Source organism: Pteronotus mesoamericanus, unplaced genomic scaffold (genome assembly GCF_021234165.1).
Source record: "Pteronotus mesoamericanus isolate MK-2021 breed Mesoamerican mustached bat unplaced genomic scaffold, CSHL_Meso_final contig_105, whole genome shotgun sequence".
Classification (NCBI taxonomy): domain Eukaryota; kingdom Metazoa; phylum Chordata; class Mammalia; order Chiroptera; family Mormoopidae; genus Pteronotus; species Pteronotus mesoamericanus.
In genome coordinates, this window is record NW_026555006.1 from 11,946,219 (window position 1) to 11,960,922 (window position 14,704).

At 39.1% G+C, this 14,704-nt stretch overlaps 1 protein-coding gene across 4 annotated transcripts in view; it reads left to right on the forward strand.

Moving 5' to 3' along the window:
• Positions 1–14,704, forward strand: part of PATJ (PATJ crumbs cell polarity complex component) — a 295,047-nt gene that overhangs the window by 242,986 nt on the left and 37,357 nt on the right. For all 4 annotated transcript variants that reach the window (XM_054574004.1, XM_054574021.1, XM_054574012.1 and 1 more), the window contains 3 exons: positions 7,503–7,586; positions 12,116–12,309; positions 14,550–14,697. In XM_054574004.1, coding sequence (XP_054429979.1) covers positions 7,503–7,586; positions 12,116–12,309; positions 14,550–14,697 — 426 coding nt within the window. The remainder of the gene's footprint in view (positions 1–7,502; positions 7,587–12,115; positions 12,310–14,549; positions 14,698–14,704) is intronic.

The following is a 14,704-nucleotide window of genomic DNA, read 5'->3' on the forward strand; positions in this document are numbered from 1 at the left end:
AATGGCTTTCTCCACTTCACTTTGCACAATATGTGATTTCATAGTGGTTAAAAATTTTAGAGCTGGAATGACTTTAAAAGTCATGCTATTCCACTCTGTGCTCTACTGACAATATTAAGCATTATGAACAAAGTGGTTCATGGAGAACCATTTCCAAAACTGGCTACCTGCAGAGCTGTCAGAAAATTTAACTCCTCCCATCCCCATTCCTGGGCCCTTCTTCCACACTTTACTGTCCCCCTTTTTTTTTCTGAAATCACATTGCAATTGAAATATAAAAGGGAATTTGGGGTTTTAAAGAATTCGGTCACGAGACTTTGGGACAGAAAAGATTCATGCTCTAAGACTCTCATCCCTTTATTTATATACAGTTTCAATCCTAGCAACTTTGCTCACTTTACACAGATACACTTTGTTTTAACCCAACACCATTTTTAAAACTCTAACTGCAACAGACATCACAAATCAGTAACTTAATACAACCACATGAGTTTTTCAGCATAGAGTTGAATATAGTTTTGGTTTGCATAGCATTGGATTGACATTTTACTACCCCACTATATTATCACCCTTCATTGGCCCAGCCTTGCTGCTGAGAAAGTTGTCTACCGTGTATAACACATGTTTGTATGATTTTTGAGCTCTGATGGCCACGGAGGGGAACTCCATTAAATGATGTTTAAAAATAGCACTACACCTCTAAGGCCACAGATGTGAGCCATGGTTTCTTCCAGAAGGGAAGAAATGCCCATTTTATTTATAATATTTTAATACTTCTTTTGGTCCTTGGAGGTATTTCTTGTTAGGAGAGCTTTTTCTCATAAAACAGGAAAATAAGATATAACACTCTTTTTGGATCATGGGTAAATAACTTTTCCACCTAAATGTGAAATTTGATGTGAAGCTTTTCTGTAGTTAAAATGCCCCTTAGGATTATTTTTGTGGGGAGTGGAAGCAGGGGCTTTTATGAGTATGGCAAAGATTGGGTTTAATTCCAGAGTAATCCAAATTAAGTAAAGCAGGCCTACGAGCAGTAAAATTAAGCCATGTGTACACAGTCCTTTATAATGCCATCTACCGTATAATTCTTTATCCAAATTTTCTCCTACTATGCTTATTAAAACAATCCACTGAATATCTAGAAGTGTAGGTTATAAAATCTCATTCTGTGGAAGTAGTTCACCCACACAGGGTGCTTATTGATATCCTTCAGTCCACAGGAAACTCTTAGTTAATTTTTCTAACACATGGCTTCTTTAAGTGTTATGGGGCTATTGTGACAACAATAAAATTGCCTTTTGCTGAATGATTGGTGTGTTTATGAGTTACTTTATCTACTTGTTGGCAGCTTGAACAATAAAGAAAATGGTGATTGATAGGCTGAAGTGTCTGACGATTTTGACCCTGCCTAAGGATACATTACTGTGTGTTGTGAAATTCTTTTGTAGCATTCAGAATTTAAATCTCCCTGGAGGAGACTGTGATTTTTGTGGAGCTCAGTAATAATTAAGTCCTTCATAGTTCGCCCCTTTAAATTGCACTACAAACCCTGGCTGGTGTGGCTCTGTGGATCGAGTGCTGGCTTGTGAACCAAAGAATCGCTGGTTCAGTTCCTAGCCAGGGCACATGCCTGGGTTGCAGGCCATGTCCCCAGTTGGGGACACGCAAGTTGGGGACGCAATATGTGGTTGCCGTCAATATGGGGCAACCACATACTGACGTTTGCCTCTCTTTGTCCCTCCCTTTCCCTCTCTTTAAAAATAAATAAATAAAGTCTTTTTAAAAAATTGCGCTATGAACTGAAGTAAATCCTCTGAAAATTCAGATGGATTTAATATCCACGTGTGGTGGGTACTATGGTTGTATATTACCATCAGAAGTTTGGTTGAGTTAGGTTAAGATTATGATATACTAACCCTCCTCTTTCTGGGCCATTTTGATACCTTCTTCAATCTCCAATCAAATATTTGATAATCATTTAGCAAATATTTACTGAGTACCTCCTCTGGGCTCAGCAGCAGGATACAAAGAGGAGTTGGAAGCACCCCCTATCCAGAAGGGTTCCACTGAGGGTGGGAGGTGATACAGAACCTAGATCCATGAACAAGCTATTGTGATACCGTGATAAGTTCAATAATACTAAGAGATATAGCAGTGAGCTACAGAAAGAGTTGATCAATCTCACTGGGGGAGAGAGTCAAAGAAGGTTTTATAGTATAGATGTTACTTGGTTGGCTCAAGCAAAGAAAAACAGATCAAAAAGAACACGACCCTCAAGCATTTGGTGTCCTTCATACTTTGCAATTATGGGTATTGTAAAATATCTCTGTAAAGATGCACAGGAAACTTAATACTGTTTGCTTATAGTTAGGGAAGTGGGGTGGCTGAGGGACAGATGCTGGAGAAAAATAACTAAATTTCAGGGTACACTGTTTGAGTCTAGCACTATGTACATGTATTATCTATATTTAAAAATAAATAAGAATTTAATTTTGGGGGAATGGACACATTAAAACAGTGATCCCTTAAACAATATGATGAGTTTGCTAGCCAGCTTCTTCCAGGGTATCTATTTGTTTAACGATGTCACTAATCATTAAATAAAGGGACTTATTTATAATGGAATAAAGGGATTTTTCTCAGTTAAACATATTTCAGGCATAAACTGGTAAGGGAGAAGTATGTAAACAGATGACTTTTTCTACGTCTCTAAAATCCTTACTGTCCCTTCTAATTAGGGAAACCCCGATATTTGAGAGATTCTCTACTTCACTGATCAAATTCTTCCCTCTCTAGAGTTGGCGAGTCAAATGAGCAATTTAGAGTGTCCAGAGCAAAACTGTTAGTCTTGTCTTGAGCAGTAAGTAGACAGACCATCTTACTTAAATTTCTGTTGCCCCAGTGACAGTCACACAACTACAAGAGGAAATTAGTTTTGGTTGTATTTGGTCATCTATAAATGATTCTCAAGTCTATAGGCCATAAATTATGAGAAATCTGCTTTCTTGGACTGAACAACTTTTTATTTTATACATCAATTTACCTCTTGGATCTAATGGTTTATAACAGTTCCTGTAGGGAAAAAAAAAAGTCATTCAGTGAATAATATGGGTACACAGACCAAAAAGATGAAAGGAAGAAAGGAAGAAAAGAGACAAGAATAACAGTGGAATTAAGAGCGATTCTGTATTGGGGCAAGGAAAAAGCCTAACCACATGCTTTGTGTAGGGCCCCTCGTCATGTACCAACACATAAGCAAGTGCGATCCATAGATCATCACCCCACCTCATTAAGCCAAAGGCTTCAGTTTTCATTTCCACAAGTCATCTTTTTGTTGACTCTATAAAATGATCAACTCATGATGCCCTCAAGGTTTTTGCTATGGAATTGAGAAGACAGCATTTCAACAGAATTGATGCCATATGGAAAATCCCAAGTGAGCTTTTCTACAAGTGCAAAATAAAATATTCAAAACAGATGAGAATCATGCTATAGTGGTAGAAACACAGGCTTTGGCATTAAACAGTCCCAAGTTGAATTTAATCTCCCTTACTTGGAAGCTATAAAGACCTGGTAAAGTCTGAACCCTTCTGAGCCTCTGTTTCTCCAACTGTAAATGAGACTAATAATACTGAGCTTGCTTAGTTGTTGTGTTGATTAAATGGCACCAATGGGAAATGTGTAGCATCTTTGGCACATAGATGTTAAATAAATGACATGTTATTTGTTCCGGACTATGTACTGGCACTGTACATAAGCCTTGTGTGTAGATAATATTGTTAAAAACCATATTAAAATGAGGATTCTAAGTCCTGGGGAGGTTAACAGTCTTCCTAAGGCCCATGGCCAGAAATAGCACGACCAGGATTTGGACCAAGAAGTCTGTCTCCAAGGGCCTACCTCATAATCATTTGTCTCTACAGTTGTAAGCCAGCAACACATGCCCAGGCAAATGATTGATGGACTGCTTTTGGAATGGATGGGTTTTAGAAGAAGTTGTTGGTGTTGGTAGACAAAGTTGCTGAAGTTTTCTGGGGTGAAGGAATGTTATTAAATATGCAGAGATAGGAAGGTAGGATGGTGGGAGAGAGGGCACTCGGAGCCATACCAACAAGCAGTTTTGGGTGAATAGCTTCAGAGCATTAAAATTTAGGAGGAAATATGAGATTAGAATCATGTGTATCATGAACTCCAGATTTTTTTATTTAAAACAGTTATGTTCAGTTTTATATTAATTACCCATTATTTTTACATTAATGACCCATTATTTTTACCTAATCACAATTTTTCAAAAGCAAGAAGTAAATTTTTAAAAGTATTTTTCAATTTCCATTTACATTCAATGGACCTAGAGGGTGTTATGCTAAGTGAAATAAGTCAGTCAGAGCAAGACAAATACCATAAGATTTCTCTTATGTGTGGGATCTAAAGAATAATATAAACAAACAAACAAAACAGAAACAGACTCACCGATACGGAGAACAGACCGATGGTTGCCAGAGGGGAGGGGCGTCAGGGAATTGCGTGAAAAAGGGGAAGGAATTGAGAAGTACAGAGTGGTAGTTACAGAATAGTTGTAGGGATGTAAAGTACAGCATAGTAAATATAGTCAATAATATTGTAATAACTATGTATAGGGCCAGAAGTAAAATTTTAATGGAGCCTTGTCAAATAGGTGCTTAATATAACCCAACCTAGTATCATTTTTACTATCCTGTCCTACCCTATGAACTATATATATAGCTTTTGAACTGAAAAAGAAAAAGAAATCCATTTTTCTTTTTAATCCACCAGCCCACATTTCCAATTTACCTATTAGTCCCCACCTTTTACGTCTGTCCAGAACCACGCAAGGGCACATGGTAAGAAATGTGGCCTTCTTCTATTAGGTCAGAGTGTTTCATGCTCTCTTGTCTTTTCCCTGATAATTTTAAGAGAAATCAGAGCAAAGTCAAGCAAAAGGAAAGAAATAATGGAGAGTCTTTCATACATAAAGATTCATGGACTAAAAACAGATCATTGGCAGTGAGTTCAGCATTTATTTGAGACTATTAACAGTATATTTATTTTGTGTATAAGAGTTCATCGAGCACCCAGAAACTATATATGAATTCAGGCTACTTTTATGGAATAAAAACTGTATGGGGTCTTTTCCTTCCTTTTGAGTATGAATGAAGAGAAATTTCCCACTTGACTTTTGTAATGTTCCCAGATCAAAGGATTTCATACTTAAAATTAAGCTCTTTAAAAGCCATGTATAGTATGAGTTCAGTCTGATTCTCCCCATCCAGTAAGGATGGGGTGTTTGACCACCCCGCTGAAAACAAACCAGCGTAACACAAGGCATTACCGGGAGCTTGCAATCATTTCTCCCTGCACTGCCTTCATAAAAATGTCCCGTGGTGTCATCTTGGCAGTGTTGTGGGGATCACCTCAAGCCACTGACCCAGCAAGTTTCCTCAAAACCATTTCCCTGAAACAGTTCATAGGAACAAATTCTTGGCAGTGTAAATGCTCCCTGGGTCTGGAAATTTCATAAGTCAGTTACAACAAAGAATGGTCAAAATCTGTTGCTGGTACAGAATCTGAAATATAAATTGTCTGGACCAAGGAACCGTTCCTGGCTCTCGGGGGCTGCCTCTCTAATTGCTATAATAAAGAATGCTTTCAGAACTGTGTGGTAAGATAAAATGAAAGTATTTAATATTGTAAAGATATTTAGAATCCAGATTGGTTATATGGTTATAGACCTCTTTTTTTTTCTTTTGTTGCTTCTTTATTCCAGAATTTGCATAGAAAATTTTTTTGTTAAATCGAATTTACTGGTGTGATATTGGCTAATAAAATTATAATGGTTTCAGATATACAATTCTATAATACATCATTTGTATTTTTTTAAGAGAGTAGATTTGGTTTGGCTTTTTTATTTCTCCTGTCTTCTTTGTTATATTTTTGCAAGAAATATTTCATTTCTTGATTTACTCAATATAATTCTAATCCCGAGGCGCCGTACATCTGGACAAAGGCGAAATTCAACCTCAGTCGTTTTGGTGGCTCCCTAACTCTCAGGGTTCCTGTTTCCTTACAAAGTCCCCAGGCTTGGCAAGGCCCCTGCGGCCAGTGTCATCGGCCCTCCCTGGCACTCATCAAGCCCATAGGTACCCAAGCCTACATGATCTCTGCAAGACCAGGAGTCCTGCCTCTTCCAGGTCCCAGTGCTTGGGACAGGACTTCTTTTAAGGTGGATCATTATACGTGGAGCCTGCCCCCCCGGACCATTGCCCATGTGTTTGCTGGGGGACGGGGAAGCAGGGACTGGGGGGCACTGGGCAGTGCAGGGCTCCACGCCTCACTTCTCGTGGAACCCCCAGGTCTCTGTGCCTAGCCTCCACTCGGAAGCTCTTTTCTTCTCCCAGCAGCCCTCCAGCACGCCTTGCATAATCCCTTCAACAATATCTTTTCAGTGACCATCAGTTTTATCAACAGCAGAAAGAACCAATGACTCCTGGATGCTTCAGTGTTCAGCTCCATAAAAATCCCTGAGGCAAGAAATTTCAAACCCTGACATGAAGGAGAAAGTTGGTGTAGACAAACTCTGTTGGATTAGCTTCCCCCAAACCCATAAATATTTGGGTGTGCAGAAGTAATTTGCGCAGAGGGACCCTGATGAAACTGTTGACGGTGGTTGTCTGCGGGGAGCGCCCGGAGGGCCTGGTGTGGGAGGCCGCCTCTTCCTGTGTTTGCTCTGCCCTGTGATATTGCTTGAGTCCCTTACATTGGTACATGTTATTTTTATGATGATAAAAAAATTAGGATGATTAATTTGAAGAGATACAAATTATTTTCTAAATTCATTAACTATGAAACACTTTCCTCAACCAGGGCTTTCCTCCTTAAATATTGTCCTGATTTTATGGCTCAGAATGCTGAGTGCAGGACTTCAGTTGCCCGGATTCCACAATGGCAGAGTCTGGTTTCGAACTCCAGTTGTCTTACGCTCAGGACCATGTCTGTTCCTTCCCCTGCTCATGCTCTGTCCAGGGCCAGTTCATTCCACTAAGTTCTTTTCTTTAATTGCCCAAGTAATGAGGCCTGACAAACCCCCTACATCAGACCACACATCTATGCCAAATCCTTGAATACCAATAAATACCTGAAACCATGTTTCAAAATATACTATAAAATATAAATAAGAATGACACATAGTTCACCTCAAGTTCATACACAGCAGCAATGTACATGGTTTACAGTAAAACACATGAGGGAAGTTTAACTTGAAATATTAGGCAAAGCCAGGCCTAAAGGAATGAAATAATAAACTTAGGAAAAATTAATGATACCTCTGAATATGTCATAACTGTGTATTTTGTTTATCTTTAGGTCCAATAAAATATCGCATTATTAGCAAATAGCAAATTATGGGTTGCTGCCTCTGGTTTAGTGGTTTTCTTAAGGAAGCATTTGTGGTTATTGAAAATTAATAAGAATTTGGTTTTTTATAGGATGCTATAGTTATACATGAAGTCTATGAGGAAGGAGCAGCAGCCAGAGATGGAAGACTGTGGGCTGGTGACCAGATACTGGAGGTATGTGATTATGAATTTTATTTTGTACCAGTAAATAAATCTGTCCATGAAAACATTTTGTTAATTCAAGGGAAAAGTACAGTTTATGGTTCTATAATCTTAATGTCAAATGAGACCTGTGCAGTATTACAATTAGATTTTTTGTCTCTCCAGTATACTTTACTAAATTCCCCCCTAAAAGCACATGTACGTAAACATGCACACCTGACATTTTAAAGACTTCACTGTAGCTTTAAGTATTATTTTCTTATTCCTAATAAATCTGTAAGTCAAACAGAGGTCCACGCCTTGCCACTTTTGTTTTCTAGTTGATGGAAATGTAGAGGTTTTTCCCTTTAGGTGGTATATGGTACTTATTAAAAACTGAAACGCTTAACTTGCCTCTTTCAAATGGACTCTCATTTAGCAAAGGCGTTAAAGCCTTTTAAAAAGTGCCAAGGCAGGCAGTGTCTGAAAAGGGGAACGGATGAATGGAAAGTCAATGCCAGGCGTTCTGGTAGGTGGAACTAAAGCGCTTTTTCAATGGTGTGAAACCTTTAGGCAACATTATGTCTTTCATTGGAGGAATTTAATTGAATAGTTAACATTTTATGGTGGGCATGTGCATTTTTGCTTTGCAACTTTAATATAGCACATTATGAATGACATCATAGAACTTTATTTTTCCCTTTGGTGCTTCAAGTCTGCCTCCCAAGATGAAACCAGAGATATAATTAAGAGCAGAAAATAGAGGCAAGAAGGAGTTAAAAGAGAGGCCAGGCTGACTGCAAATTAAATTCAGGGCAACTTACAGGATTTCTCTGCAGGCCTTTACTGTGCTTTATCATTGGATTAGGACGGATTCCCAGTACATTCATTTAAGGTACAAGTGTATGAGGTTAGAAAAATAAGCGAGGCCTCTTTGGGAATTAGCTTGACTGCCTTAGTATGCAACACCATTTTTTAATGGTCAGTAGTTTCGGGGTGTTTCTTTTTCTCGTAGATTTTCTAATTAACAGGTCATATCATAATTGGCTGTATAAATTGAATAGATTAAATATTCAAAAGAGTACAGATGTCTACGTACCTTGATACTTACATGATTTGTAAGTCCACAAATGGTTACTTGAAACTAAATATGCGCACTATCTCGATTTGTGGCAATGATTGCACAGGTATAAATTCACACTATAAATTGTACATTTTAAATGTGTATAGTTCATTTTATAATAGCTATACCTCAGTAAAAAAATAAATTTAACTATATCTATTTGTATTGAAGAGACCCCTCAGTTGTAGCTCCTCTCTTCCATAAAATATATTCACATACAAGTGGACTCCCAGGATAGGTTAGCTTAAAGAAAGCAAATTTGTTCTAAGGGGAAGGAGGGTTTGAAATGTCAAATAAAACATTTCCTGGTTTATCTAGCCAAGTTATTGTACCCAATACAGATGGATGGCCTGTACTGCTCATTAAAGATGGCCGGGACAGGCTCTTCCCTTACCCCAGGCAGGATCTAGTCCACAAGAATGTATTGTGTGTTTAGTTTAAAAAAAAAAAAAAAGCTCTCAGTTCGGTCAAATAGCATGTTTCCTTTCTAAGCAGTTTTAGACCCCACTTTTGCACTTGTCCTAATTGTGGGTGCTGTGTACAGCGGCATAACAATGCACAATCAGCCAGCAGCCTGCGGGCCCCCCTTCTCAAGAAGAAGGCAGGCAAACTTTGCTGTGGCATATTTTGAGCCCCTGAACCAAGGCACCTGTACGTCGGTACTTTTGCCAAACAATGGCCTTTCTGTTCATGAGGGTCCTCTGCATTGTGCAAGCTGGCATTGCATGGTTTTAATACTATCCACATGTTAAACAGGACAAGCCAGATTTCGCTTACAAAGATATAGTCAAATAATTTCTGTAGCAGGGCAAGATTTATGATTCTGTGACTAGTGTAGACTTTCTTCTTTCTGGTTCTCATTTTAGGGTCAGTTCCTCTTTTTACTTTACCTTTCCTTCCATTATTCCCTTCTATTGTGTGTGCAAGCAGAAAGAGTAGAGAGCTAACAACACCTGGTTTTCCCTGTGGAACAAAATGATGAGAAATCACCACCCTAGTTTTGTTATTCTTTCTTTCTAAAACAATGGTTCACCCACTTTCCCACCAGCCTGTCCTACCCGTGGGATGTGATATATTCTCATTGACAACTGGGGCTTCCAATGGCCCTTCGTCTCAAATAGGGATCCCTACTATTTTCACCCTTACCCTTCTACAATGAATGTTCTAAGTAATGCACATAGTGCTTATGAAAGGCACTTAAGGTAATACATCACTCCACTGTATTCTAGCCACATAGCAGTATTTCTCTTTTGACTATTATGCATTTAGTGGTGCCTCTTGATAACCGAAGGAGGAAATGAATACTGAACTTGGAGCAGATCACTTTGATTTGAGCAGACATCTTGATGCTGGAATTTAGTATAAATTGCTTTTGTAGCATTAGAGTTTAATGACAATGCTTTTAATTAAAAGTATAATTGCCAGAGCCTTTCAAAAGGTAATTTAGAGGCTTAGAGAATTCACCTTCAATCCATGGAAGTAACTTTTTTTCAACTGAGTAACAGAAGTGGTCTTGTGTGCCATCTATTGGAATACAAGAAAATAATCAGCTCAGCCCACATTTCCTAGAGACACTATTTTCCCTTTTGTTCTGTGAGTTTGTCTCAACGACGAGAAGGCGTTCATGGGCATGGAGTAGCAGTGAATGCTGGTGCTGAGAGGGAACGGCCCTGGCTGCAGCCACCTCAGTTCCTTGTAAAATATCAACTTCTAACTTATATCCAGTTTAACCATGTGTCAAGCCCTATGCCTAATGCACTACAGGGTTTATTTCATTTAATCCTCATAACCCTAAGTAACAATTGTTATCATTATCATCTCCAATTTGCAGATGACACAGTTGAAATTTAGCCTGAGTGATTTGCATAAGGTTTCACAAACTAAGTTGGAAGCAGCACTCAAATTAAAGTCCATCTGTATCTAAAACCCATGCTTAACCACTGTTGTTCTTAATCTGAGTCCCAGATATACCAGAAGAGAAAAAGTAACTTCAAAATTAGGCTTTTAAACATTATCTTGGCTGAGAGAATCAGCTTTTTTTTGAGTTTTTAAGTAACAGCTCAAAAGTCCCCTTCTCCAAAAGGGGCTCATTCCTCTTTTCTTCCTTCTTTGGCACCACTTTTTATGCCAAGAGTCCTTAGTCTTTGGAATGTATGAATTGGAGAAGCCTCAGACCAGCCCCTCACTGCACAAATGAAGGGACGGAGGTCCAGAGGTAGGCCTGACCTGGCCAGGACACACAGGGGTGGAGCAGGACACCAGTGGAGCCAACATCATAAGGAAACTCTCCCATTCTGCCACCCACCTGGCCGTACATGACCTGTGCCCACCCTTCCCTGGGTTTCACTCTTCCTAGCTGTGACCTTGAGGGAGTGACCATGAGTCCCTTCCTTTGAGTCCTGGACTTCCCTGCCCCTCAGTTCCTCCCTTGTGTCAGATTCACTAACCAACATCAGTTCTTGGCTGTCTTTGCGGCAAGGGCTCCAACCATCCATTCTAAAAGCAATTTTGAGGCAGCATGGTATAGAAACTAAAAAGATAATCCGGTTCAAATCTTGGCTCCTCCTCCTGCTCATTCTGCAACCTTGATTGAGTCACTTAATCTTTCCATGCCTCAGTTTCCTCATCTGTAATATAATATTTATTTTAGAAAGTAAGTATAAGGATTAAGAAGAGCAAATATTCACAAAAGGCTAATACACAAGCACTACACAAGTATTTATTAAGTGAAAAATAAGTAGGTTGGCTGTGATCTCCATTTGACAGACAAGGAAACAGTGGTTCCATGACTCACCCAAATTCACATGACTTGCCAGAAGCAGAGCCTGGCTTTACTCAGTGCTGTTGCCAGTAGAGTTTGGTCTCTCACACATGGTCCTACCTGTGCTCACTCAGACCCAGACTGCAATGAGTGAACTTCAGGGCATCTGTGACACTGTTGGAAATACTGGCCCTTCATTTCCTCCAGCCTGTTCTGAAGTAGTTGTGATGTCAGCAACTAAAGGTGAAGATTTCAAGTTCAGTAAACAGAGTCTAAAAGTGCTGATCAAACACAAATATTTCTTTCCCTTTTGACCTCAGTTAAATGAGCCAGTTAGTCCTTGCACACTTGCACACGTGCGCATGCACTCTCTCTCTCTCTCTCTCTCTCTCTCTCTCTGTCTCTCATGTTGATTCCATAGGAAAGTTCACAGCTAAGCAAAATTTGTATTATCATGTGTACTAACCCACCTTCTATGCTTATTTTGGGTGGAGGAGTATAAGGGTCACCTCCTTTATATCTGAAGCAGCTATGATTGTGTGTGGTCACTACCTATGTGCTCAGAGAATGGCTGGAAATTCCTAGAGGATTTTCACTGGTTAGATCAAGGAGCTCCACCAGACAGCAGGTGAGAGGCCTCTGCTATCACCAGCCCATCTCAGATACCCGTTGTTCCAGGTTAACGGGGTTGACCTGAGGAGCGCCAGCCACGAAGAAGCCATCACAGCCCTGAGACAGACCCCGTCGAAGGTGCGACTGGTGGTTTATAGAGACGAGACACACTACAGGGACGAGGAGAACTTGGAGACTTTTCCTGTAGATCTTCAGAAGAAGGTCGGCCGAGGACTGGGCCTGAGCATCGTTGGGAAACGGTAAAAAAAAAAAAAAAAAAAAAAAAAAAAAAATTGCTCCGCAAGTCAGGAGGGTTGGCCTTTTTCCATCAGAGTCCTCAGAACTAATGCTTTTAGGCACTGAAAGATAAGGCCCAGTATAATAATATAATTTATCAACTTAACTTATTTATGAATATTTAAACAACATAGGTCATATTTCTGAGTAAGATCTTTCCCCCCAAAAATGTCATATCAAGAGAAAACTCTACATCCAATCAACCCAGGCTGTCAGACTTATGCCCATATAAGGGTAAGAAGAGTCAGCAAGTTTCTTTCAATTTGGAGTGACTTAGATCTTGGGTTTACAGGGCTTAATTGGAGCAACAGCTGATATCAAGAGTGAGGTATATGCCATCTAGGGTTAAGAAAATTGCTCTTCTCTGGAGAACCATGTTAAAGTCAAACCATTTTACTAAAACTGGTTGAGTGGTTACTAAAACTAGCTGAATAGACATAGTTGAGGGACACATAAATTTCTCACAACAGTTTCCTATTAAGAACTATGTCCCCAAAGTGATAGCTTACACCAAAGATGAGGTAGATCCTGATGGCTAGGCTATTCTTCTGAAGTCTGTGCTGCTTTACCCATAGGATGGGGATTACAGCCATTCTTTTAGACATTAGTAGATTTCTCTCACAGAGAATTAGAGAGGTAATATCTTGAAACTGCAAGTTTAGCTTCCATGGTTTACTGACTCTGGATAGCTAGTTTATGTTTATTCCAATAGGACTGCAGAGTTTTCAGGTGACACGCCAATATGGTTTCAAGTGGTGTCAATCATCTTCTTAGGAAGAATGGGAGTTTTTGTATATATGATGTCACGTGCCCTCATAGACCTCTGATGACTAGCCTGGTGCTTTTTCCCAACAGTCCAAGCTGTTGTTAAAATAAAAATATTAATTAATATTTTTGAGAACTGACTTTGTGCCAGGTACTGTGCTGTCATGATCTCATTTCCTACTCCAGAACCATAAGACTGTCACTCTGAAAGTGCATTACAAAACAAAAAAGAGCTGAGACTCATATTTCTAAGCAAAATCAATGCACAACTGGGTGCAGAGCAGCTGACAGAGCCCATGTTGAAGTTTGCCTCCTTGTTGTGACACATACAAGTACCCGGGAGATTCCACGTAGAACAGTAGTTTTTACTTTATTGTCTCATAGGTGACTGATGAAACAGTTGTCATCCAACACCAGTGTTTCAGATTGTGCCTTGAAAGGAACACTTACCTTTCTTAGCACAAAAAGTTCCATTGCAAAGGATCAGACATATAACTCTCAAAATTCACAATTTTTTGACTAGCAATTCCACAACTAGGAATTTATCCTAAATATGTGCTTGTAGATATGTTATTTATTGCATCTTATTTGCAATAGCTAAAAATGGAACTAACTTACGTGTAGATCCATAGTTGACTGATAAGTGAATTTAAGGACCATCCACAGAATAGCATGCAGCCATAAAAATCAATGAGGAAGCCCCAAGTGGCAATAAAGACCAGTTGCGAAGGTGTATTAAGGAAAAAAGCAAAATTAAAGAACACACAACTGGAGGTAAAAAGAATGCATGTGCATGTATATCCTTTCACATACATGCCTACCGTGCACACATTTGTTGGCTTGTGTGTACACAGACTGTCTCTTACAGAGAGAGACTCAAGAAATGGGTAACATTTGTTACTTATAAGAAGGGAACTTGGGGACTAGGGAAGAGAGGGAAACTTCAAGGTCCACCCTTTTTAACCTCTTGAATTTTGAGATATCCATTTATTTATTCATCACATAACTATAATTAAAACTTCAAAGGAATAACATCCAGAAAGGGGAATGTGAGAAAGAGACTAGAAATAGATCAGATGCTAATAATTGAACTTATCTCTCAGGAAATAACCTGTACATTTTAAGAGTCCTTAACTCCACTTTTTAAAGTGAGTTTCCATTTAATTTCATTAAAATTATTCTCTCAGAAATTATGCCCTTGGGCCAATAAAAGTGAATATTACAATAAGCAGCATAAATAGGCATAAACTGTTTAAAGTGTGAGCTCTCTAAGGTCTATCATTTGGGCAGTTAGTAGATATTATTGGATGAGATGATTTTATAGGGCCTTTCTTCCAAGTTTTATGACTTTGTAAATATATATAGAATGTCAGTAATCTCAGATTTAATAAAGGGATATTAAGTTGTGACAATACCCACTACTTTGTGATATTCACAGAAATGGAAATGGCGTGTTTATTTCTGACATCGTGAAAGGCGGAGCGGCAGACCTTGATGGGAGATTGATTCAGGGAGATCAGATCTTATCTGTGAATGGGGAGGATGTGAGAAATGCCTCACAGGAGACAGTGGCCACTGTTCTCAAGGTGAGTC